Source organism: Pogona vitticeps, chromosome 1 (genome assembly GCF_051106095.1).
Source record: "Pogona vitticeps strain Pit_001003342236 chromosome 1, PviZW2.1, whole genome shotgun sequence".
Lineage (NCBI taxonomy): Eukaryota > Metazoa > Chordata > Lepidosauria > Squamata > Agamidae > Pogona > Pogona vitticeps.
The window spans coordinates 320,044,431-320,070,822 of record NC_135783.1 but is presented as its reverse complement, the minus strand read 5'-3'; the positions used below and the strand labels follow the sequence as shown (position 1 = coordinate 320,070,822).

General features: G+C 39.2%; 1 protein-coding gene across 15 annotated transcripts in view; it reads right to left on the bottom strand.

Moving 5' to 3' along the window:
* The window catches only part of TTLL5 (tubulin tyrosine ligase like 5), a 209,563-nt gene that overhangs the window by 182,837 nt on the left and 334 nt on the right, over positions 1-26,392 (bottom strand). For 10 of the 15 annotated variants that reach the window (XR_013544935.1, XM_020793842.3, XM_020793848.3 and 7 more), the window contains exons 2-12: positions 23,574-23,740; positions 19,729-19,835; positions 18,794-18,876; positions 17,202-17,308; positions 16,508-16,638; positions 15,066-15,148; positions 12,432-12,501; positions 12,136-12,220; positions 7,369-7,470; positions 7,003-7,094; positions 1,495-1,602 (exon numbers count right to left, since the gene is read on the bottom strand). Coding sequence is in view for 14 of the 15 variants with exons in the window: in XM_020793842.3 (XP_020649501.3) it covers positions 1,495-1,602; positions 7,003-7,094; positions 7,369-7,470; positions 12,136-12,220; positions 12,432-12,501; positions 15,066-15,148; positions 16,508-16,638; positions 17,202-17,308; positions 18,794-18,876; positions 19,729-19,835; positions 23,574-23,653 (1,048 nt within the window). In the remaining variant the exon portion in view is untranslated. Of the gene's footprint in view, positions 1-1,494; positions 1,603-7,002; positions 7,095-7,368; positions 7,471-12,135; positions 12,221-12,431; positions 12,502-15,065; positions 15,149-16,507; positions 16,639-17,201; positions 17,309-18,695; positions 18,877-19,728; positions 19,836-20,207; positions 20,272-23,573; positions 23,741-26,392 lie in introns of those variants that run through there. The other 5 variants (XM_078392888.1, XM_078392889.1, XM_078392891.1 and 2 more) reach the window with 3 other exon arrangements.

The following is a 26,392-nucleotide window of genomic DNA, read 5'->3' as shown; positions in this document are numbered from 1 at the left end:
TCAGGTCAAATCTGCATTTCCCATAGGAATGCATTGAGAACCATTTGATCCGTATCTGCTCTTTTCCGTCCATACAAACTAATGGGAAGCTGCTATTCCGCCTTCGACCACTAGAGGGGTATATTTTGTTTCTTTTTTTCTTAGGTCAAGAAAGGTTCAGGGAAGGCAGGGAAAATACAGTCCAGGCAGTACCAGGCAGTCTGAAGACTCCCAATCCACTCTCTAAACGCTGGGAGGAGTGAGGAAGCAGACAGGCACCCTTTTCACTGGCCAACAGTTAACTGAAAGTTCGCATTTTGCACTTTCCCTGCCTCCCACGTGGTTTTTTTTCAGTTCTTAACTCAAATCTAAGTACTTAAGTCAAGTCAATATTTTCCTATGAGAGCGGTTCTTAAGTCAAAATGTTCTTAACTCAAGCCGTTCTTAAGTCAAGACCCCACTGTACTATATTTAAAATAGTGCACGGAATTTCATTTTTTATATAGACTACTGTGGGGTTGGAGAAAATACTGTACAGAAGTGGGGATCCAAGACTAGAGGGATATGTCATCCTGATAAAGGAAAGAACTCTGGTGAAAGTTCTTAATTTAAAAAAAAAAAGGATGACAAAAGGCTGGAGATAATGGTAGAGACAAGTATAAAGTATGCAGAAAGGAAATTGATGAATTCTTTTAAAAACTAAAGCTCCTAACTTTGGATAAGGAAGCGGAGAACAATCATGGACTTTGTTCAGCTCCAGAATTGGGAGAAAACATGACAGTCATCATTGTTGTCAAGGCTATCTAACTGGTGATTACTAGAACTGTCCAGATTTGACAAACACAGAGTGAAAGTGAAAGAAGAAAAGAGACTACAGTAGATGTCACAAGAAAGCAGCCCAAGGTACAGGGAGTTTCCAAAACAAACAAAACCCAGTCTCAATTCCTTGTATTTCTGATGACCCTATGCTCTTCTAGTGACTATTTCTCCGCACAGTTCCGAGTATTTCTCTCAGCTGTGAGCTCAAACTGTTTTTAAAAAAGAAAAAAGCTGGAGTTTCACTACCCAATATAAATTGCCTCATCCCTATTAACAGCAGTTGCCAGTTATTCCATTAATTAGCTGAGTGCTTCTTTGTTATAATTTTGCTAGCAAAATGAACCCACAAGGTCATCTGTGAATTGAACAAATAACTTCTCTTTCATTTTAAGCCTCAGCTGTTTATTTAGTTGATGGCCTCATGCCAATATTACATTACTAAGAAAAACAACACTGCTTATTGGTAACAGTTGTTCTCTAACAGTCCATATAGGAGTGAATGGACACTTATGTTGTGACTACATTGTAACATCAAAGTACAGCTGTATATAGCCTCAGATGGCCTGTAGAAAGTCCATTAATGCCACAATATAAAGTGCAATTCATCCACCTGTTCAATCGCCCCTAGAACAGCAGTTAGAAATGTATCACATATTAACATAAACTATAATAATTAAGGTGTCTTCAGTTCCTTACCAAAGCAAACACCACGGTGTGGGACAAAGGCTTTACAGGCAGATGCTATTGCCAATTCAGCAGAAAGTATTGTCTTAATTATCAGATCCTCCACGCTGGCCATCAGAGCTTGAATGAGAAAGGGGAAAGACAGAGAAACAAAAATCTTAATGAAATGGATTGCAAACTTGCACTATCACAATGGTCCACACATATGAAGTTTAGTATCAGCAGCTGTTTTAAGAGAAATCATAGGAAAAAATTCTATGTGTGAGTAAAGGTACAGTATAATGTTATGCCAAAGCACAAGAATTAAAGCCAAATAAAATAATATGAATAACTCAGTGGTTTAGGTATCTGGCTGCAGAACCAGAGCTTGGGATTTCAATTCTCCACTGTGTCTCCTGGGAGAACAGCTAGCCTGTGTAGCCATCGGCAACTGCACAGTCCCAGGACAGCTTCAGAAGAAGGGGAATGGTAAACCATTTCTGTGTATTCTTCACCTAGAAAACCCTGTAAAGGGTCTCCATAAGTTGGAATCGACTTGGCAGCATGCTATTATTATCATCATCATCATCATCATCATCATCATCATCATCATCATCATCATCATCATCATCATCATCATCATCATCATCAAAACAATGCTCTAATTTTGAAGTGTTATATGAAAGAATAAATCACTCTATTTCTGATTCATTTTCACTTCTACCTCTTCTAGAGTAGTACAACCAAATAGTTCCCAAAGCAATTAAATCTAATCCCTACAAGTCTTTTACTAAAAATATCATAAAGCAATTGCTCAGTTTCATTCCAAAGGAGAATATTCCTGTATTATATCTTTTCTAAAAGAGTATTATTCAATTCAGACGATTATCATATCTACTATTGTGGGCAACAATCCCATAGAAGAAATGGAGTAGCCCTCATAGACTTGGGAGGAAAGCAATGACAAACCTCGACACATCTTTAAAAGCAGAGACATCACCTTGACAACAAAGGTCTGCATAGTCAAAGCTATGGTTTTTCCAGTAGCGATGAATGGAAGTGAGAGCTGGACTATAAAGTAGGCTGACCGCCAAAGAATGGATACATTTCAGTTGCGGTGCTGGAGGAGACTCTTGAGAGTCCCCTGGACTGTAAAGAGAACAAATCTACCCATTTTGAAAGAAATCAACGCTGAGTGCTCACTGGAAGGACAGATCCTGAAGCTGAGGCTCCAATACTTTGGCCATCTCATGAGAAGAGAAGACTCCCTGGAAAAAACCCTGATGTTGGGAAACTGTGAAGGCAAGAGGAGAAGGGGACGACAAGAGGACGAGACAGTTGGATGATGTCACCGAAGCTACCAACATGAATTTGACCAAACTCCAGGAGGCAGTGGAAGACGGGGGGGGGGGGGTCTGGTGTGCTCTGGTCCATGGGATCACGAAGAGTCGGACACGACTTAATGATTAAACAACAACAACCTTTAGTTTAAGTTTTTCTTTCTTTCTGAAGTACTTTTGATTATACAATTGGACAGATGGCCTGAGAGCTTTTATTCGAATGTTTGTATCTTCATTTTCTTGAAGTAAATGGCAGAGATAGTATGCTGATTTCTGTATCTCACACTTCAAAGTACACAGGAATGCCAATGCCTTGGTCTGGACAAGCCAGTTGAAAACACACATATGAGCAGGCATCACCTGACTTTTGCAGAAAAAAAGTATGTTGGCACTTATAATATTTTCATGCTCTACACTAGGAGGACATTTTTAGCTTAGTTTGTCCCTCCTACTCTGACTGACAGGCAGGCATTTTTAAACCAATTGTCTGAGTCCCAGGCATTCTCTAGTGGGTAAAGACAACCCAAACATTCCAGCCCCATCCTCAAGCTGCACTCTATCCATCATAACCAATTAAACAGGAAAAAGCCCACAAGATATAGACCTTGGTTTTTATTTTATTTTGGACATAGCTGAGGGTCTTTTAGCGGGGGGAAATATGAAGTCACCCCTTGAATTTCCAATCAAGCTTGTATTCAGGCTCCTGGGTAAAATCAGGCTCCAATTCCGAAGATCAGCCCTAAGACTGCAAGATATGTCTGGACCTTTTGGATGCCAGAATCAATGTCAAAGCCGAAAGCTGGGTACAAAATCAATGCGTGGTATGATGTCTTTGTGCATCTTTAGCTGATTTTTATTTTAAATAGGATTGTGAGTAGCTACAATGGTGTTGCTTTTGCATAACTGACTGGTTCAAGGAGACAGAAGGAGTATGGAAGACAGAGCACTCTCTATGTCTCAGCGTCAATACTCGACCTCACATCCTGTGACTGGTTTTCTGAGAGCAAAACATCTCAAGTTGCCACTCCTTTAGGACTTTTACAAAGTCACCATGCTGAAGGTGATCTTGATACGGAGCAATCAGAGCCATACTTGGGTAGCAGGTGGACAGCCTAATTGGTCTATTCCATTTAGCCAGCACTAGTTCTGTGGTTGCCCATGCTCCATGGATTTCAGTATGGAGTCAGCACCAGTGTGCATCAGAGATCCCAGTGCTGGATACCAGAATGATGGTATTGGGGAACAAATTAGCATTCTGTGTACAGAGCTGGGAGGTTTCTCTCTATAGTACCCAAGATATTCATATGTGGGTGGAGAGAAATGCCAGTCAGGCCACAAATAGTAATTGGGTACAGAACCATAGAAATACCAAGGCAGATACATCAGGTCTTGTTTGACCTCACGTTGATGGGTAGATTTGTGCAGGTTCCTGTGGTAGATACACCTCTTACAAACAGTGGAAACATTCAGACAGCGATTGTTGGGACTGCTGTCTACTCTAGAGAGAGTACCTCAGTTCCTGAGGGAGAATTTCTCTCCAGAACATATAAGCTCGTACTGCAGTGATTAAATTGCAGTACTGCAGTCATGACTCTGCTCATGACCTGAGGGCAATCCTAACAGGCTCAGGTAGCAGGCTCAAGGTTAACTCAGCTTTCCATACTTCTGAGGTTGGTAAACTTAGTACCCAGCTCATGGGGGGGGGGTGTAACATGCATAATTAAATTCTAAACTGCCCAGAGTGCTTTAAGCACGATGGGAAGGTATGTAAGCAATACAGTATGCTTGGGTTTTGCTGGAGGTTGTTGTACAGCCTTTTTTGATGCCAAAGGCTTATCTTTTTAATGACCTTTCATTCTGTCTTTAGCTTTTTAGTATGCATAGAATCTGATCCAGTTGGTTTCATACGCTTCTTCAACATTGAAGGAGTTTACTTAGTACTGACAAAGCACAGGATGATGTTGGTTGCATAGAATGTGGTCTCAAGGTAGACAACATATTCCAGTTCCAACTACCTGTGCTTCGATTTCATTTGCCCATTGTTCACCTTCGGCCATGAAGCCTCGTTCCATTTAGGTCAACTCCATGATTGATTATCTAGGTACTATCTTGCAAACCAAGACAGATGGGACAGCTGAAGCTTGCTGAGACAGGGAGCTGACAGCATGTAGGGACTTCTCCCAAAGGTGGGAGTCTGGACTGTTGGTTTTTAATAGCGACCTTAGTAAATTTTGAGCAGAGTTGGCAACTACATGATTGATGTCCCTCACCGAGGCAGTATAGACACTTGGAACGACTGTCAGTCATGCATACAACACATTTTTTGAAAGGGACCATTATGGCCATAAAAATGGAGGGAAAGTCTCGACAGGGACAAACAGTGAGGGGGTAATAGATAATTTATTTTAAAAAATCAGGACTCACAGAATGAAATACTGGATTGACAAAGGGGAGGAACAACGACAATAGACCAAAAAAAAAAAGGGAAGTTGTAAGTATTTAGCTCTAGAGACAGATTTGACCAAGTTCTCTCCGTAGCAGCTGAAGGGAACTGAGGGCTAACCATTAGGCTCAGGGAGATGCACAGCGTGGGAGGGCCTGCGCTAATGGTCTTTTTTTTTCATCTGAGCTCTAGAACATTCTGGCAAGGTTTAACACAGGCGCAAAAACACTCATACGAAGACCAATGAAGAACAGGAGGACACAGTCTACAAACCAAGATTTGTTGAGAGCCTCTACGAAACACTCAGCAGCACCCTAATCACTCTAACTGGACAGGGAAGGGTTTCCTCCTTTTACTATAGAGAATGGATTATTAAGTTCCAGCATATTTTTCTCCCACAATAAAGCATAACAACCATTTCTTGGGACATACCAAAGCTTTAGCTCATGTCCCAGGGCTGGTTAAATGCTTCTGCATCTCTCCCAGAGGGGACCAAATTCTGTTCAAGTTACTATTGAACCATTTACTGTAACACTCCGCAACTGAAAGAAGCTTCCACAGATACAAAGTGATGCAGTTTTATCATGTTTAATGAACAAAGGAACCAAAGAGGAAATTTGTTGGGCTGAACTAAGATTCACACAAGGATGGGAATTCAGCTCATGCTATGATGAGCTTTTCCTCCTGCCCACAAACTGTGTTCTCTCTTTCTTCCTGGTGTACTGGTGGCTTTGATGAACATATCAATATCCTTCACCTCCATCTGCTTAATCAAATAAAAAAATTCTAGATTGAGAGCACAAGCACCAGTGATTCAGAAAACTGAAATTCGGGCTGCTTTGTTCTTACTTAGCTGCTTAGATATGCCTCCCTTGTGGACTTCCAATGTCTAAAAGGCTTGGAAGGCTAGTGTCACAATGAGTTCAATTCTTGTGGGACTTGCTGTGACACTGAGAGCACAGAATCTGCGAGAGTTTGCGGTTCTCCTTGCAATAGATGGAGGCATCTGGCCTTTTACAGATTCCCCTACAGTAGCCAGAGTTGCTGGAAAGGCCAGGACTGTACTCTTCTTGCTCTAAAAGAACCATAGCAGCAGGAAGCAGAAACAGAATAGAAATACAGGGAGTTTGTTTAGAAGATGGAAAGAAAAACGATGAGAGAAAAAGGTTTGATAACCTACCAAAGTAAAGACAAGAAATAAATTGCATTTCCTAGGTTTACTCTTCTCCAGTAGAGGGTGCCTGGGAACCAGATGACTGATTTTAAAATTCCAACCTACCACAACTAACAGTAAAAACAACCCAAAGTAATCACCAGGTTGTGCAAATTATACCAATATATGTAATATAAGAGCAGAAGACCATGCACAAGAACTCCCATCCACCAAACAAACAAGAATCTGTCCTTTCCAAATGGAAATTTGCACTGTTCATTCATCATGCTCTGAAGGAACCAATTAAATGCAAGGTAAATTATGGAATTCCAGGATAAAAGGCATTCACTTTATAGAACACATGGGTGTTACTAGGAAAGACAGTTGCAGGTATAAGGAGAAAACATTTAACAGAGAGAAAGCAGAAGCACATCAGGGAAAAATGCAGCCAGGAATGAGGTAAGGGAATCCCTTGCTCTACAATAAATGGGAGAATAATTTGAACAGGTGGAACTGTAAGAAAATCATAGGAGGATGATTAGCCCCACTAGAGCTGGTGATACAAAGTGTTTAGAGAAGGAATGGAATAAACGTTCTCTACTCACCAGTTGTATCTTTCCCTTCTTGCTTCAGATATCTCAGCATTGCACTCATACTCCACTTGTTTCCATAATCTTCCACTTCAGGGTCATCACAACTAAAACCAAAGAAATAGGTTACACACTGGTCGCCTCTGTAACTTTGGTGTAACTCTTTCAATTTCTGTTTCTGTTGTTAATTCTAGCTTTGTTTTTATTTTATTTTTTGGCAGACTGAATCCATTATTCGCCTCTGAAAGCTCTGTGAAGGGCCTTATCCAAAATGGCAAGCTATTAAGTACGTAATTTAAAAAGGTAAAGAAGATAAATAAAATAAAATAAGACTTTGAGAACTTCACCACTGGCATGTAAGGCTAAAGAACTCGGAAGTACCTGACATAGTCACCACTCTTCTTGTTGACACTGTAGTTAGTTAGATGCATGAACTGGTTTTTAATATTCTTTGCTCCCTGGTCATATCTAACTGTTGCAAACCTACAAAACAAGAAGACTACAATAATCATTCAGACCAAAGCAGATCAATTCCTCCATCATCTTTTCATAATGAAATGTTACTTTGGCAAAATCAGGACCTGGTTCCTGAGTTGCATTCTTGCTCCCACTTCTTATTCCCATATCACACTTGTTGCTGTTTAGTGTGTCCGACTCTTCGTGACCCCATAAAACAGAGCACGCCAGGCCCCCCTGTCTTCCACTGCCTCATTCATGTTGGTAGCTTTGGTGACACTGTCCAACTGTCACATCCTCTGTCATCCCCTTCTCCTCTTGCCTTCACACTTTCCCAACATCAGGGTCTTTTCCAGGGAGTCTTCTCTTCTCATGAGATGGCCAAAGTATTGGAGCCTCAGCTTCAGGATCTGTTCTTTCAGTGAGCACTCAGGGTTGATTTCTTTCAAAATGGATAGGTTTGTTCTCTTTACAGTCCAGGGGACGCTTAAGAGTCTCCTCCAGCACAATTCAGAAGCATCAATTCTTCAGCGGTCAGCTTTCTTTATGGTCCAGCTCTCACTTCCATACATCACAACTGGAAAAACCATAGCTTTGACTATGCGGACCTTTGTCGTAAAGGTGATGTCTTTGTTTTTTAAGATGCTATGCATATCACACTACAAAGTACCATAAATGCCCAGACTGCTAGAATGCTTTAGTAATTTGAATGTCACATTTCCTTCACCCCTGGATATTTATGCTTAGGTTAGCAAGCTCAGTATCCAAAATCAGTGAAAACAAAGTTCAAATAGACATTGGATCCCATGACTCAAGCATTTGCCTTGATGAGCACAGAGAGATACACAGGAAGGAGTAAAGAACAAGCTGAACTTAAGGAATCTTCTAAACTTTTATCATACATAGAGGTAAGCATGAGAAAGCAAAGTCTAAATGATCACAGGCAAATTGTAGTAAGATCTCTCGATTCAGTCTCAAATATCTTTCCCCCAATTCTTTTCCTTACATCTTCAGCTCCAGCCCATGTGTCACTATCACAAAAGTTAGGATTCATTCTCTGCAGAAGGTTTAGAATGCAGATGCTACTGAAGAAGTCACCAGATATCTGACAATTCAACACATCAGGAAAAACTACCTTTTGGCAAACTATTGTCCTCTCCCAAGTTGCAATAAGATGTTTGCTACCTTATCAAAACAATACATGTACATATTTAATCCAAAGCAAAAATGTCATGGAGCAAGAATATTGATAAATTCACTTTTTTGTTATTTCTATAGGGTTTCCGTTTGAACTACGTTTTTCTGCGTCACATAATCTGGATGATACAAACATCCTATAAAAGATACAGTGGACCCTTGACTTACAGACGGCTTGACTTACAGACTTTTTGAGTTACAGACTTCTCTGGCCGCAAAATTTAGGTTTGACTTGCAGACTGAGATTTGACTTACAGACCAGAAAAAAACCAAAATGGAACAAAAACGGCCTGTTACGGGATTAATCGGTTTTCAATGCACTGTAGGTCAATGGAGACTTGATTTACAGACTTTCTGACTTGAGAACTGCCTTCCAATACGGATTAAGTTCTCAAGTCAAGACCCCACTGTATCCGAGTATGGACTAGTCTCTCAATGAGCTAGTCAAAATCCTTTAATTCATAAACAGTAGATGAACGCTAAACTTCAATGGAATTGGATCAATTGAATATCCTTCAGGTAATTGAAAAGTACCATGTAAAAACACATTAACAGAAACTATTTCCCATGGTTTATTAATCTCCAAACCAATGAGATTTGTATAGCTAGAATATTCAGTTATAAAAATTCTTTCATAGTCAAATCTGATTTATCTCACACTGATGTTTACTCTGCAGCTCTTCTTTCAAACTCTAGCTAAAACCTGTCTTTTTCTTCCTTCTCCCCTCTCTGTTTCCTTATCTACCAATGCCATTCTTATGTCCTTTTAATAACCCCAATTTTCTAGTATAGGAGACCAACAGTGGCAGGAAATTTCAACTAGACCTAACTAATCAAAACATGTTAAGCATCACATTGAAATACAAAATGCTGCAGTTCAAAATGTCTAAGCTTGCCATGAAAAAAAGGGAGGTGGGTCATGAAACCAACTGTTGTTCTACCACTGCTTAAGTGAGCTACATTCCCCAAATGTCAAGGGCCTGCCAGGCAGGGGTTACTAAGAGGGGGGACTCAACTGCTGTAACAGGCTCTGGCCACAACATAGTCTATGAGGTAATGTGAATTCCTTGGCTCACAGTAAGTACCTGAATACTTTGGAAACCACAGGAATCCAGCAGAGAAAAGGTAAATATCTCCATGGAGCCAGTGCTAATTAGTAAGCAGGGCTACCAAAGAAGGCACTAGGGGGCTCAAGAACAGGAAAGCAGTGCACTGTCAGACATTAAGAGGCTCTGCTGCCAGCTACTTCATTTCAGACCTTGCACAGCTCTTGCAGCCACGTTAATTTCCCACCCACCCCCTTGTCTGCTTGGGCCCTCAGAAGTGCATTCAGTTTTCTGCTCAAACCATCATGCTTCCACAAAACAACTTGACTGTTTCTCCAGTCCAGCAGTCAGTAGAGTCTGTTGAAGAAGTCCGAAGCCCCAAAGCTGCCATCTATCTAAAACCTGATATTTTAAATGAATGAAATTCTCCTTTTGAATCCAAACAAAAAAAACTTAATTTTGGAGACAACTCCCCATAAAGTCTGTATTGGAGTGCCACCTGCTGGCATTTTGCCTAAGTTTACAAAATCAACACAGAGAGAGAGAGAGAGAGAGAGAGAGAGAGAGAAGAGAGAGAGAGAGCGCAAAGGAAGACAAAAGAACACAGAGAGTGTTAACTGTAAAAAATCACTTTCCAAGGATATTTTATATGGAACAAATAATAGAAACATACAAGTCTCTTGTGCATTATTATGATAGCATATAATTGGCTGCTATAAGATACATCATGGAAGTCGTGATGGTGCTAATTACTGTAATCAAGTATTCCAGTGCAAAGTTGCATTTTTCAGTTTTTGCTCCCAATGACAATTTAATGTATTCAGATGGTTGATAATTCTGCTTCATTATGAAACAGATCATTTTTAAAAAATGCTAATTTGATATATAATAGGGTAGAACTGCGCAGTTTGCCTCAAATTTTCAGGTTTGGCAAATTGTGAAAATAGCTCAAAACTAGGATGACTGCTGCTTATTTAAGAATTTGAAACACTGTGTTGTTTGCATCCTTTTTAATCAAAAATACATATGCTTAGTTTCTTAAAGGCAAAGGACACTAAAGATATTTTGAGCGAATTTGAACTGCTTGATAGCTCAGTGGTTTAGCATATTCAGCTGTGGAGCCAGAGAATGGAAATTTGATTCCCCACTGTGCCTCCTTCACAGGGGCTGGGCTTGATGATCCATAGGGTCCTTCACAGCTCTGCAGTTCTAAGATTATGATGATGATCATCATCATCATGTTACAGAAACCGGGGGGGGGGGAGGGTTAGCTGTTCATATTGCTCTCAACTGAGGGCAGGAATCTCACAGAGTTTTAAAACTGATCACTGAAATGTTGACAGATTTAGTGACTATTCTTTCTATACCTAGTCATTGCATTCTGTCTCCATTTCCAAATGGAAAAAGCTGTGAAAAGATCACACTCTTTCAGGAGTAACAAATTCTTCACTAAAAAACACTTTGTAAAAAGGGACAGTATACATGCATGACCTGGTTAAAATACAGCTACGTTCATACAGCATTGAGAAGTCTCCTGGCATACTGACAGACCTATGAACAAAAAGACTTGAAAAATGTGTGTTAATGGAACCATGAAAGCTTTCCCTTGTGCTTTTGCTCAGATCCCGTAAAAATAAAAAGGCGAAGACAGCCTTAAAGACCACTACTGCCACCTGAAGGCTACATGAAGAAAAGGTATTTAATTCACTGCAATATATATTCCGTATTCCCCACCATCACTGGGATTATTTTAATTTTGGCCAATTGCTACCTCTAAATATTCAGCCCGCTGCAGGTCGGAGTCCAGAGAGGAGACCGACACAACCATGGTCACCGCCTTCAGTGAGGCTGGATTTGGCTGGTGAAAGGCTGAGTATAAGTAGAAACTTCAGAGTTTCTACTTGGGAAGCCAGCAGAACGGAGAGACATGGCAGCAGGAGGCAGGAGCCCAGTGGGAGAGGGCATTTGAATTTCCCGGGCTCTGTCTCCAACCGCAGGGTCGCTCCGTACTGCTAGCTTTCCAGTCTCTATATCGTGAAGGCAAACCAAGGCAAAAGCATTACTTTGGTGTGAGTCATCAGGACGGTTTCAGAACCGAAAAAAAGTGTGAAAAGGGTTACGAAGAGCTGTCTTGCAAACTTTTGAACCTCTCACCCCAGTTTTTTTGGATGATCAGGTATCGTTACTGTTATTTTATTTTATGTGCGGTCCAATGTGGCCCAGGGAAGGTGAAAGGTTGGACACCCCTGATCTAGATATTATAGATGTATTCATTCACAATTTCCAACCTCTAGAACACACCAAAGTTCTAAAAAAATCTACAGAGTCCTTTTACTATCTGTTGCTCATGGTTATAAAAGGTCATTAGATCCACACTCACCTATATTCCATGTGACTCTGCGGAAAAATATTTGGCCTACAAAGTAAGAAAAACAGAAGAAGTACCTACCTGGCTAGGCCTTCCTCATAAAGATAGATAATAAGGGGATCATAGGATGTCACCACAACATAAAGCCGCACATCAAATTTGAAGTCTGAAAAGGAGCAACAATAATCAGTTGCTTCAAATTGCTCAGAAATTGGGGAAGAATGCCCAGAGTTATCTCCCAATGAATGGCAATATGCACTGTATTTAGATGACAGAAACTGTACTGTACTTACCACACTAACAAATACAATAGAAGCTTTACTAAAACTTTCAACGTCTCATGCATACATGAAAAGCAAATGCTAACAGAAGCTTACCATCTATGAGCAGAGGGTTGCTAATGTAGCGTGAGACCAGGATGTTCTCTTCCAGGGAAATCTGATTTGGCTACAGAATGAGAAAGGCAGCACAATGGAGTGAGAAATTAAAGGCCTGGATGCTGACTTCAGTGACTTTGCCCACAACCGATGAAATGTTTATGTAATTAATAACTAAACATGAAATCAATGCTTTTAATTAACCATGCCCTGTAATTAAAGCTAGAATCTGATTTATCCCAAACAAAGCATTGTTCAGTGCAGTTATCAAACACTCCAGGTATTGTGCACATAAGTGAGACAGGGCAGAATATTGTTCTGTGATTGACCCTAAAGCTTGAAGTTGCAGATGTGCTAGAACAACACAGGCATTAGTCATCATTCGGGAGAGGATTTCTATGACATTTCACATTTTCTCTGCAACCTGCAAGCTCAAACATGTTTATGAGTAATCTGCCCTTTTTCACCAGATTACTAGTAAACATGTTGAAACTCACCCATAACCTTAGAAATATGTTTGGGGGGGGGGAAATGACATGACATAGAAATCTTCTTCCTAGTCATCAGGTTCCTTTATGGCCAAAGAAACAGGTATACATCACAGTACAAGGGGAAAACAGAAGAGACACACCTTCATTCAAGAGTATCAAAAACCAGAGCACTGGCATAAAAAGGCAAGGGAAATTCTACTAATTATCAGTTATCATAGCTCAGTGATTTAGCTGCAGAGCCAGAGTTATGAGTTCTAGTCCCTACTATGCCTCCTTGACAGAGGCTAACTCGATGATCCATAGGGTGCCTTCCAGCTCTGCAGTTCTAAAATGATCATCATCATCATAATCAATTTACTGTTATACTTTAGACAAAATGCCAGATTTAGTACTATGGCACTGTGACTTATCCTTTCCCCACATATCTGCTTCACAGGACCTTCCAACCTGTAAAACAGATCCAGGGAGCACACAGGGGTTTTGTAAATTCATTCTATCAGCAGACAGACAGTATCACATACAACCCTATTGTTTGCATGTATGCATAGAGCAACTGTAAATATCAAGAGGCCAAGTTCAACCTTTGTCTACTTAAGATAACCACTATAAAGGATAGGGAAAATCTTTAGTGACTGAAAATTTCTGCTAAAGATGCAAAGAGGAGCCCAGGACATTTCCCTCCATCTGCAGTCTCTGTGTGTAAAATTTGAGAATGCAGGGGAGGTGAATCACTCTACAATTCTCTGAGCAGGAGAACTGGGTTAGATACCACCTCTGCTTCTAATGCCAACATAACTAAGTCATATCTAACATGATCTATACCTATAGCAACAACTTCACCAAGTCATTTTGGTTATGAACAGGTTCACTATAATCAGCTAGAAAACTTCAGTTATAAAGTATAATACGTACAAATACATCCCTTACTATCTACAGAGGATTCAGGAGTTTATAAACAGTTCTCTCTGAAAATCTGGCAGGTTTGTGGTTTTCACAATGCTGGCAGAGACAAATATGACCGCAAATGGATTTAGAGTGTCTTTTCCATGTTCTGACCCAGTGTTCATATATATCTTTCTTTGAAGCTTCAAGTAAAGTTTTACGTAGCTCTGGAAAGAGTTGCTTCATGCACTTGGCTAGCAGCTCCCTTATTCCATGGGAAAGAAGCCAGGTTGACAGCAGATGAGGCAAGCTGGCCCCTTCAACATGACGGGAGGAAGGGACGAGCAAAAGCAATGACTCATTGTCCAGTGTTGTACTACTTTATACCAATAATACTTTTTAAACTTTTGAATACACATGCAAAGAATTATATGCACACGCGGTGCAGTTAAGCAAGAAATTTATGTCCAGGCCATACCTATAGGTGAGGTACAGTCAACACTGAATCCATGGCACTGGACTAGTATGACTGAATCTCTTTACAAACTGCATACTTACTATGGTGGATATATAAATCAGAGGAGATGGTCACATACAGCAAGAATCTCATCACATTCTTGCTTTTTTACAGATACCCGATGAGAAGCAGAAGCATAGTAAAATTCTGCTCTCACATAGGGTGATGCTACAGACAAATACAAGCTTACCATATGACTATGTTCACTACAAGCCCCTTACCATCCAATAAAGACTGCTTTCTGCTCAGTCTAACTTTTGGGTTGTATCAAACATTAGGACTGCAGAAAAATGACAAGCGCTGCCAGTTTCACTAACTGTTCTATAGCAACTAAGATAAAATAGAACCTTGACTTTTCCTAGCAGTCATACTAATACCTGTACTATGAATCTCAAAATATCTGCATATGCCACATATGAAAATCATCATGTGATTATTAAAGACTGTACACTTGCCTAACATCTAGTTATACAGCATGTGTCTGGTGAGAATATATTGATAACCATCACACCCATTTTATCAAGGCCCTGTGTCCACACTTGACATAACTCAAGGCTGTTGTATTCAACTATCACATCATTTGATAATCCATGTAAGCAGAACAAAACAGTGTTTCAAGGCAGTATCATACAATATGCTCTACAGGTAAAAGTCAGAATGTTTTGATGGGGAACAAAATGTTACTGTGAATTTGTTCAGAAATATTAGTGAGTCATCAAACTCTATATGCTTTCAGATACTTACATTGTTAATCAAATAGACACCTCGCCCTCTAGAAGATGCCACAGGTTTCACTATCCATGGTCCCCTATCCTTTGAATAGGAATCTGGTTGGGAAAGAATGCAATGGACAAATAAATAAAACACTATGAAATGCTGTACAAACACATTACCAATTTCTGACTTTTTTAATGAGTGCTTACATATATCATTCAACCAATACTGTATTGTAAAGTATTGAAGCAGCCATAAGCCTCTTTTTAAAATTCTGCATCCTTTACATTCAGTGTAGTGTAAATAATGACCCAAATACTTTGCATAGGTATGCAAATGACATAACATTTGGAAGCAAACTGCGTCAAATTAAGAAATCTCTGTAGACGTATCTGTTGCACACTGAGTCACACAACTCAGTATGCAACAGTTAGTATCTACAAAAATTTCTTAAACTTAGGTAATTTGACTCCTCCTGCATAAGCAGACTAGAAGATGTTGGCCAGTGACACACAGCAATTAGAATTTGGAGTGATTCCTTGTAAGCAGGAGCTCCTGGATGACCCCTTTTGATTGCGACACAGTAAAAAGAGCTAAAGAGTCAAAGCACCAAGACTTAAGATTCATATCTATTTTCTTTGGTACAGAGATAGACAATAACCTGAGACACTTCTGTACTCCTCAGTTTTTCAGAAAGAATTAAGATCATGCAGACAGAAATATTTAATACACCAACTGATTAGACTTCTGTTTTATAATTATTCTAGTGATAAGAGGCTCCTGTTTTAACTAAAACAGAAGCCTCTACTCATTAGAATCATTATAACATCCATGTCTTACACTGTGTGAGCTGAAGCACAAAAAAGTCATGGAATGAAGAAGTCGTATGTCATTGATCAATTCCAATTTTACAAAGCAGCAAATGTGCTTGACTTTGCCCAGCTTAAAAAACAATGACACCTACCCTCACCCCAGTGTTTTCTCTCACCCTCTAAATTCTTTTTCATACTGCTCTCGCTTTCGCTCTCACCACTCTGGTACTCATTCAATTTGCTGAAGTGTTACTAAAACGTTAGTCCTGTTCACAATACCAGTGCTTATTCTTCTCCTACAGCCCCAAGGCTAATTTTTGAGTTGGTCTTTTTTCCTCCATTATGTCCAGAACATACAGGATAGAAATGTAAGTTCCTTGGACTACACCTCCCAGAAATCCCAAACCAATACAACCTACTTGATTACAACCTACCCATTAATTTAAATTGGCATTTCATCAGCATATGGGCAAAATTAAGTGTTCATAGGTCCTAATGTTTCAAGAAGGGGACTACTGCTGCAAGCATGCCCAGTCAAAATATACCACACAGTTTCTGTATAGAAACATCTGGTTTCTAGCTCTTAGTATTTTGAAGATCTTTGGAGACAAACCCATAGATGTCCTGCAAAAGTCTGGTTACTCTGAAGCTGACACTTACTGCAGAACTCCTGATATTCAGCTGGGAGGATGAAAGTCTGAGGCAGAACATGGAATGTTTTGAAACCATAGGTTTGCTGCATTCGATTGATGTTCTTGTATAATCTGTCCTTTCGAGTTAATTCATATGACCTGAAATCAAATATAGTGACTGTTTGATATCTTCTTTATGATTATCTTACAAAAAATACTTTAGTACTCACAAATTTTAACAACCTCTGCCTCTTATAAAAAGTAAACGTGTAGAAATGTGTATTGTTTGACAACTCCCATAATTCCCCAGGCACATCAAAAACTGAGTGCTATATTTGAATGTGAGCTTTCATGGACAAGTCCACTTCTTCAGACATAAGAATAGGACTATATGGAAAATATTTATGCATGACTGCAAAACATACTGTTTTTTTCTCTGGGCACAAGTTGTTGACAGTGCAGTATGTCACACCTGGAAATGACCTTTAAGACCCGTGTTGATATTAATTTACCCTCATAGGAAACATTGTTTTTATCCAGATTCAGTTTTCCTCCAGATATTCATATAGACTGAAACTATTATCAACTGAAACCTATACTAGTAGTGCTGAGGAAAATGGTTCAACAACAACTGGAAACCCATGCTTTCTTCGTAAGGGAGTTTACAATCAATACAACATTTTTGAAACCTCAGATTTCTTTTAATGAAACATACTTCATACCTGGGAAAGTGATTGACCTTCTGAATATCAGTGAGGGTTCGCAGAACATAGGGTTTTAGATGGGACCCTGTCCACATAAGGTTATATTCATTGCTGCTTGGATGCACCTGTGGGAAAAACATGCTTGTACACCCTTATGAGATAATCATTTGGGTAAAAAACTACAGTATCCAAAGTAATACGTACATTAATTTGAAAGCAGCAAGGAAGACATTATAATAACTAGGGATGTATACTCTCTTTGGTCAAATGTGTAAAAACAAACTGAATGTGGGATAATTTGCATTTCTTGGAAAAGCAAAGAGCCCAGAGACATTAACAGGGTGAAGCAGTACCCCACAGATCCTCCATGTCAAATCCAGTATTTAGAAAAAGAATGATTATGAAGGACAATATGAGCTTTACCTTAGAAATTAATGTTCCTTGTCTCTCCTATCACAAGGCATTGCTTAAATCATCAAAACCTTGTGGTCACAGCACCACTAATTTCAGATCAGGGAATAGGAACAGTGGACGAGGGACAAACAACAAAAAAAGTAGAACTGCCATATTACATATTATCCTTTCAAGAAAGAACCAAAGATGATTGTGCCAATTGTGTTTTTAAAGTCCCTCACTCATTATCTCACTCCCTTCCCAGCAGGTTTCTTAAAAAGTTGACTGGGACTTTCTCCTAGCAGCTAGAAAAATAAAAACGAAAATAAAACAGAGCCCAGGTCTGTAAGATGGAGATTCCCTTCTGCCATCTTACATTATTCAGTCTATGACCTGGACTTGTTATTTGCCTTTCCCCATTCACAGGAACAGAGACTTCATGAGTACTGGAAACAAATGAATACTATCATGGACCAGAAAAGGAGCATGTCAACGTGTCGTCAAAAGGGTGTAGGGCAGATTGGCCCCAATCTGTGTATCCTTTACTCAGTCACAGAGGGTGCACAAAGATTATGCACAACCCTAATAAAACTATGTAAATCTGAAGCCTACACACTGTCTAGTCTTTAAAAATATTGCAAAACTCCTTCTTCTGTTTCCCTGCTACAGCATCAAGCAAGACTATGACTCCTTTTCTTACCATATTTAAATTAATAGCTAAATATCTTGTTGGAATAGGGGCTGTTGTTGAGCTTGAGCTCCCTCAACCCTAGCCGACACAACTAACAATGAGGAATACGGAAGCTGCAATTCAGCAACATCTGGACATTGCCCATCACTGTTCTAGCAGCTCTTGATACACTGCCCTTCAACAGCAAATAAACAAAATTACACAGCCAGCTCTACAAACTGAGTGTTTTCGGGAATATTAGGAGCTGCACCAGACTTTATGCTTTGAAACTGTAAGGCAAGTTTCCAACTTCAAAAAAATAACATTCTGGAAGGTGAATGCACATTATAAAGTAATCATGATTGTAACAGAATGTTATACAATATAATAAAATGTATAAAGAGAGTATTTTACAGAGCTGTTTGTTTACTTGGCATTGTTTAACACACCCCAGGCTCTGATCTGTAGCTGTCTCTTGGTTCTAAGAGGAGTGGAAACAGATTTGGATTTTCAGTTTCTTCATACTCAAGAAGTCTGATACATGTACCTCACGGAATCCATGAGCTGACAAAATGCTGCGTACCAGACGACTGTCTGTCCTCACTATCTTAAAAGACAGGCGATAGCGTTCTGTGAAGAAAGCAACACAAAATCAGTAACAGCACTCCAGATACATTCTATTGTTCCAGCTATATAAGAGAAAATAGTGTCAAAGAATTTAATACATTTGTATTTATCATACTGCAATGGCATACAAATATAGAACATTTTTATACTATTTCACTAACAGCACAATAATGTTAGTTTATAGAACGCAGTATAGTTGTATTATGTTGTGCTTACTGCTGCAGTTGCTGTCATCAGTTCACTGTATAAAGTGAAGCACTTTTCTACTATTAACTGTAACTATTATTTTTAACTGGCATTTTTAAAATGGCTTTGAACAGAATAACTGATTTAACTACGTTTTTAATATTTATAATGTATTACTTTTAATTATACTATACACTCTCTTGGGTTCCAATTTTTAGCAGAAAGACAAAATACAAATTAAACACACAAATAAGTAAATAATTTACTGCTGGAGACCAAGATGGAACAGTTCTTAAACTCTTAATGTTTCATACTGGGAATTCTTATGTGAAGCAAAGCACAACTTTTTTATATAAGGAAAAAAGAATCTGTGCACTTCCTAAATCAAACAGAATATAACAAGATCAAGAACTTTTACATTTCTATCCATTTGCAGTAAACACAGAAGGAACAAATTTAACCAACTCTGCCCTTATGACTTAAGAGTTCATGGTTTCAATACTCATTAAATTATTTATATCTAAAAACAGTTAATGACTACCTTACTAAAGATTCCCTTTACTTTATATGACAGAAGGAAAGTGGCTTCTGGTTAAGTCTTTTCATTCAGACACTATACGTACTTACTTAGTCTGAGAATAACAATACATTGAGTAAAATTATGTTTACCCCCAATCAAGCGGATGTAACTGTCCTTGGTTAAAATAGCTTCTGCATGAAATACCAGAATTGGGATTCTTCTGAATCCACCTGTCCACGTGATACACGGATGCTCCCTAAAACAAGAAGACACAGATATGAACATATAGAAGATTGTACTATGAAGAGAGCCAGGTTAACTAGTTTATATGGACTGAAAGCACTTCATAGTAAAAATAAACATTAGAATCCACATACTCCCAGTACAAGTTTTTATAATGAAACAAATTACCATCTACAGTTAAGAGCTATTCTTACTTATGTTTATTTGTCTGAATTCCTTATCAATTTAGACAAATTAACAAGTTTTACTCTCTTCACTTATCTGATTCAACATTCAAAGCAAGGACATTAAGATCACTTGCATAACAAAATATCGTTTTGATATTTTAAGTAGCATCAGACTAAACCTGCAATGCTTAAAGCAGTTATATAAGACATATCCTTACATTTTCCTATTTCACTTCTTCATGAATCAGGGCAAAAAGTGACAGTGTATCACGGCAACTTTTGCTAAGGCAACATCTCAGAAAATAACAAAGTGTTGCTGTGTTACGGTTAAGCCTCAGCCAAATTGCAGAAATGTTGACATTGTATGGTCACTATGCAGCAAGAAGGCAACTCGTTGTAGGTAATGGCAAATAACAAAGTTGAGAAATGAAATATACTGTACTAAGTTAGAACAAAAAATAGGAAGACTATGAAGGAAAATACAAGCAAATTTTTGTATAACATACTATACGTTTTTGCCCGATCAACAATTCCATTAAATAAAATCAAAGTTTAATTTGCATAAACTAATTGTGATTAGAAGGTTGACTCCACCTTCCATCCTTCTGAAGTCAGTAAATTGACTACCCCACTTGGGGGGGGGGGGCGCAATGGGTAGCCTGAGTAACTAAAACCTGTAAATCGCCCAGAGAATGCTTTAAGTGTCACAGGGCAGTATATAAACAATACACTTTGCTTTTTGCTTTGCTTTTACAATCTCAAACCAAATTCACAGCAGAATTATAGATATTTTGGAATTCCATTTTCTACTGCTAGAGCCTTATAGTCAAGGAAACAACCCTACAGCATTCCTTCACACTTCCTCTCTCCAAGTAGAGACAAATGTTTGTTTGTTTGTTTGTTTGTTTTTTATCCCGCCCTTCTAGACAGGAGTCTATTCAGGGCGCCTCACAATATATTGTGCACAAAACGGATTTTTAAAAAACAATTAACATCTACAATAATATAATCAAGATGGGAAGATAGACAACAAAAAACCAAGAAAAGTAAACATCAAGTATCGGCAGGAGGGAAGGCCTGCCTAAAGAGCCAAGTTTTTAATTGGCTCTTGAAGACACCCAGAGAAGGTGCCAGGCAGATCTCTGGCGGCAAGCTGTTCCAAAGTTGAGGGGCCACTGCCGAGAAGGCTCGGTTTCTTGTTAAAATATATGGCCCAAGAAAACAATGAGTTGTTTATCACCAGGAACCAACCACCTACTCTGGCCTAGAAAGAATTAGAAGATTAATGCAGTTTACCAATATTCTATGCAAGAGGACTGTGCAAAAATACATGCAAGCTCAGTATTCCTTCTGATAAGCATAAGAACACAGATAAAAGAATGACAGGGTTGCTGTGCTACCATGAGGTAAATTCCTTAATACAGTACTGTATTCTCATACCAGTGCAAAGTCAGTGTATGGTGTAATATACTACGTACAGTGTTCCCTGAATGGACTAAACAGAATCGTACTTTATCTGACTAGATTCACTGTAACTATAAATTAGACAAACAATAACTTTCCACATGGATTTATATCAATGTAAAAAAACCCAAGTGATATTTTTAGGATGATAAGAAAATATATACCTACACTGACAAACAGATTTAAGTACCGGTACTTAAGAAAATTAATGGCAAACAATAATAATCCATATTGATACAGAAAGAAACCAAACATTTGAAATATACAATATACTTTCCAGCAGTTTCATAACAGACATACTATGTAATCCATGCAATGGACCAGTTAAGGAATTCTGATGAAAATAAAATGTTTTTAAAACATTACATAATATATATATCTGAATTAAAGCACACCCTAGCCTGTTAAATAAAATACTACAATCTTTAAAAGAACTAAGAGTATCTGCCCTTCCTGAGATCACACTTTCTAAAAATAACAGAGTTCAGATTGGATAGCTCAGTACTTTAGGTATCTAGCTGCAGAGCCAGAGGCTGGGAGTTTGATTCCCCACTGTGCCTCTAGGGAGAAGAGACAGTCTGTGTGGCCTTGGGCAAGCTGCACAGCCCCAGGATGACATCAGAAGAAGAGAATGGTAAACCTGCATATTCTCTACCTGAAAAACCCTATAAAGGAGCTCCATAAATCAGAATTAACTTGGCAGCGTGCAATTATTATTGTTACATATCACATATCTGAATTAATGTATGCTCTATCCTGATGAATAAAATGTCACAAACTTTAAAAGAAATAAAATATCTGCCCTTCATGAGATCACACTTTCACTAACAGAGTCCTGTCTGTATGCACATAAAACAAAAGCAGGTGATACCACCATAAAATGTTTCCTTTCTCTAAGTTTCCTTTGCATAGGACATGTTGATAATTAAAATCCCACATCTTTGGATGTCAGTATGAAGATCCTAAACTACATCCTCTTCAGTCTCTTCCACAGGTTGTTCAGTCTGGAACACTGAACTAAGGTAGCAGTTTAAGTCAAAGAAGAGTTTATTGTGTCTATCCTAACACTTTATGTAAATAGAAATAGAGCCGAGGTTGCATGCAGGGACTTTAGACTAAGCCCTGTCCTCAGGATTTACAATAATAACACTAGGGCTCAGACAAGCTTCCAAGTGACTGCAACACTCATCCTTCATGACCCTGGGTTACCTGATGCAACACCTGACATGTTGGGTAGTAGGCAATACCTATCAAGAGAATAATTCTGACTCTATAAGCTATACTTAGCTGCATATTTTTGAAGCAAGACAAGCAAGCTGCATACACATCCAGATTATGAAGCTTATGTCACTGTGGCACTGATACCATGTTATCTTTTGAAAGGTGACATTTCAGGAAAAAAAGATCAGACCAGAGATACTACAAAATACCTTTGCCTCAAACTCTGGGGAAATATTGCAAATTTGAGTATAAAATATGGAGTTAGAGGGACAAATAGTTTCACTTATCCTGTATCCCACCAACTTACCAATATAATTACAAGAGAAAATAGCTTCTCAAGTCTCAGAACAATACTCAGATAAGAAAGTACACATTGATCATACCTTGTAACCCACTTACTTTTTCCCCCCTTGAAAACCTCTAAACTTACCTGTTGAAGCAGAAAGGCTAAAATTATGTTTCTCAGTATAATAAGTTGCTTTAGAGTAGGCCCATTGAATCAGGGAGGATTTGGTGAGTCATTTCCTCTCTAGGTTCCATTGATTCAAACATGGGCATTGAAGTTGTAACTTAATAATAATAATGATAATCTTAGAATTGCACAGCTGGAAAGGACCCTATGGATCATCAAGTCCAGCCTATTGAGGAGGTACGGGGGGGGGGGACTCCCAATCTCTGGCTCCGCAATCAGAGACCTAAACAATTTTGCTATACAGCATTTCTATACACTATAGTAAGTCACAACTAGAGAAGGCCTATTTGAATCAATGGAACTCATGGAGTTGATTCCCCAAACCCCGCTGACTCAACAGGCCTACTCTAGTCTGAGTCACACTAAGCAACAGGATTTCAGCCATCATTTTGGTGCTGTGTAATGGCGTCATGCACTTTTAACTTACTCTGGCCCTTCTTCCACCTCTTCCTCTTCCTCTGAAGATGAATCTGTTTCTTCTAAATCCCGAGCCATTCCAACTGGCATTTCCTGTGGACGTTTTCATACAGCCCAGAAACAATGGCCTCTCAAACGCTTCCCTCTAAAATCAGTAGATTTATATGGTGTTGTTTTCTGTGGAAAAAAATGGGGGGGGTGTGATCAATAAATAATAAATAAATAAAATTATATATTGTCATTGTGAGTCTATAGTATACACATACAACAAAATTCACACAGACACCTGGAGACCAGACCAAATGCACACACATCAAAGCAAGGCAATGCTTCTTAATTAAGGAAGACTGTGTGATGTTAGATCGCTGGATTTGGGTATAGGAATTCAAGTAAAAATTTCCAGTAAGCTGTAATTCTTTCTGGGCCAAGTCACTACCTCAAACATTTATAGGGAGGATAAAATGAGATAGAAATGAGGACAAAATGAAACATCTGAGCTTTTAAGAGAGAGAAAAGAATATAAATATTAACAGTCAACTATCTTCAACAGATGAAGGGACGTGGTGGCGCTGCGGGCTAAACCGCAGAAGCCTATGCTGCAGGGTCAGAAGACCAAGCAGTCGTAAGATCAAATCCACGCGACGGAGTGAGCACCCGTCGCTTATCCCAGCTCCCGCCAACCTAGCGGTTTGAAAGCATGCAAATGCAAGTAGATAAATAGGGACCACCTTGGTGGGAAGGTAACAGCGTTCCATATCTAAGTCGCACTGGCCATGTGACCATGCAAGATTGTCTTCGGACAAACGCTGGCTCTATGGCTTGGAAACGGGGATGAGCACCGCCCCCTAGAGTCGAACACAACTGGACAAAAATTGTCAAGGGGAACCTTTACCTTTTATCTTCAACAGACCATCTATAATACTGGTCTCTTTGGATATATCTGCATGGGACATTCATCCAAAAATATGTTTCCCCGAAAATAAGACCTAACCTGAAAATAAGCCCTAGTATGACTTTTCAGTATGCACATAATAAGGGCCGTACCCCAAAAATAAGCCCCAGTTAAGTGAAACCCTGCCCTCCACCATTGTGCAGCAATCAGAAGATGACATGACTGTAAAATAAAACATTCTCTGAAAATAAGCCCTAATGCATTTTTGGAGCAAAAATTAATATAAGACCCTGTCTTATATTCAGGGAAACACAGTAGAAGATGCATATTATACAACTGACAGAAGAACCTACAATGGCTTGTCCTCTCCAGATTATCTGTATTACTTGCTCTCTTTGCAATCTCCGTGCCCTCCAGTCAGACTAGTAAATGAAATCACTTTGGTCTGGGTACAGACATAGAGCGTAGTTTCCAGAAGTTGTACATTGGGGGTATAATTAGACTTCATGCTTCTTCAGTATAACAATTATTAGAATTCTGAATTTGTTGACAGTATATTTGTTTATGCAAGTTTTCCTAATACAGCTCAAGCTACTATCCATTTTTCTTAAGGATAAATACATACATTTGGTACTGGTTTTACATGATATATTTCATTAGCTGTGCATACTTCTTTAAAACTGATAGATGTAAGCTGTTCATAAATACATATAAGTAAACAACAACGCTTTTATTAAAATACAATATATGCGGAATAGATATGAAATATGGAGGGGAATGCAGAGAAGCAATGGTGGCAAGAGGCAGTGAGTCTTCTGCCCCAAACACACCTCCTCACCTTTGGAGCTTTTCACATTACTGGACTTAATATTCTTGTACCACAGCTGGAAACTAGCTAAAAGGAGTTGTGGGGATAGGGAGTACAAGGCAGATACAATTATGGACAACAGGTTCAGAACCATTTTACAACACAGTATTCCTTCTCTCTGAATGAAAACAACCCACCTTCACTTTTCTTTACATGAGTAAAATCTTTACATGAGTAAAAGTCTGGCAATGAGTTATGTTTTAAAACACAATTCTCCTACCCTCACATCTTGTTGGACCCAAATTATATAACTGAGCCACAATCTGACAGCCAAAATACATCTTGATGAAAGTAGAATTATGCAACAAGTATGTGTGTCATGACATAACTATCAATCCACCGGTTCTAAGCTACAGCATAAAACTAGATTACATGATTCACTGTGTTCAGACTACTTGATTAGAAGACCGCGAAAATCGTATCTCCGGAACTGAGAGAAATGTAAAGGCAAGTCTTCCTCTCAACAGGCAAAAAATCCGCTATGTCTAAAAGAGGAAAGAATGCCTTTTTGACAGGTTGAACCAAGAACTCACCTTCTTGAAACACTCTCAGTTATATTCAGTACTTTCTCTTCTATGTAACTTTACAGCTGCTTCTAACAACACACATTTACTCACTATGATTCGAGTTTTCTTTCTCGTGGTCTGATGACTACGTGCAAGGGGCTGGAACCACCACCATCACCCCAAACACACGCACACAAAACCCTATTCTGAAAAAGCCGTTCCTTTCCTAGAAGTACCACCCGTCCTCCTTTAGACGACCCCGGCGTTTTCCCCATACAGGGGGACGCATCTCTACGCCTCTGGGGAGCAGAAAGCGTTATGGGATCCTCATCTGAGTCCTGCTCTCCTCCAGGCTCGTTGTACTTCAACTCTGCGGGCTTTCCGGCTCCACCAGTCAATACGACGTGACCCGACTAGCCCTGACAGATGGGAAACGTTACTTTTTTTTTGGACTGCAACTGCCGGAATACACCAGCCACCACGGTCACGTTAACTGCTTTATTTTGGGGACTCTAGTCCAAAAAAGGAACTTCTCCCAGCTCTGACCTAAGCAAAAGGGGCCC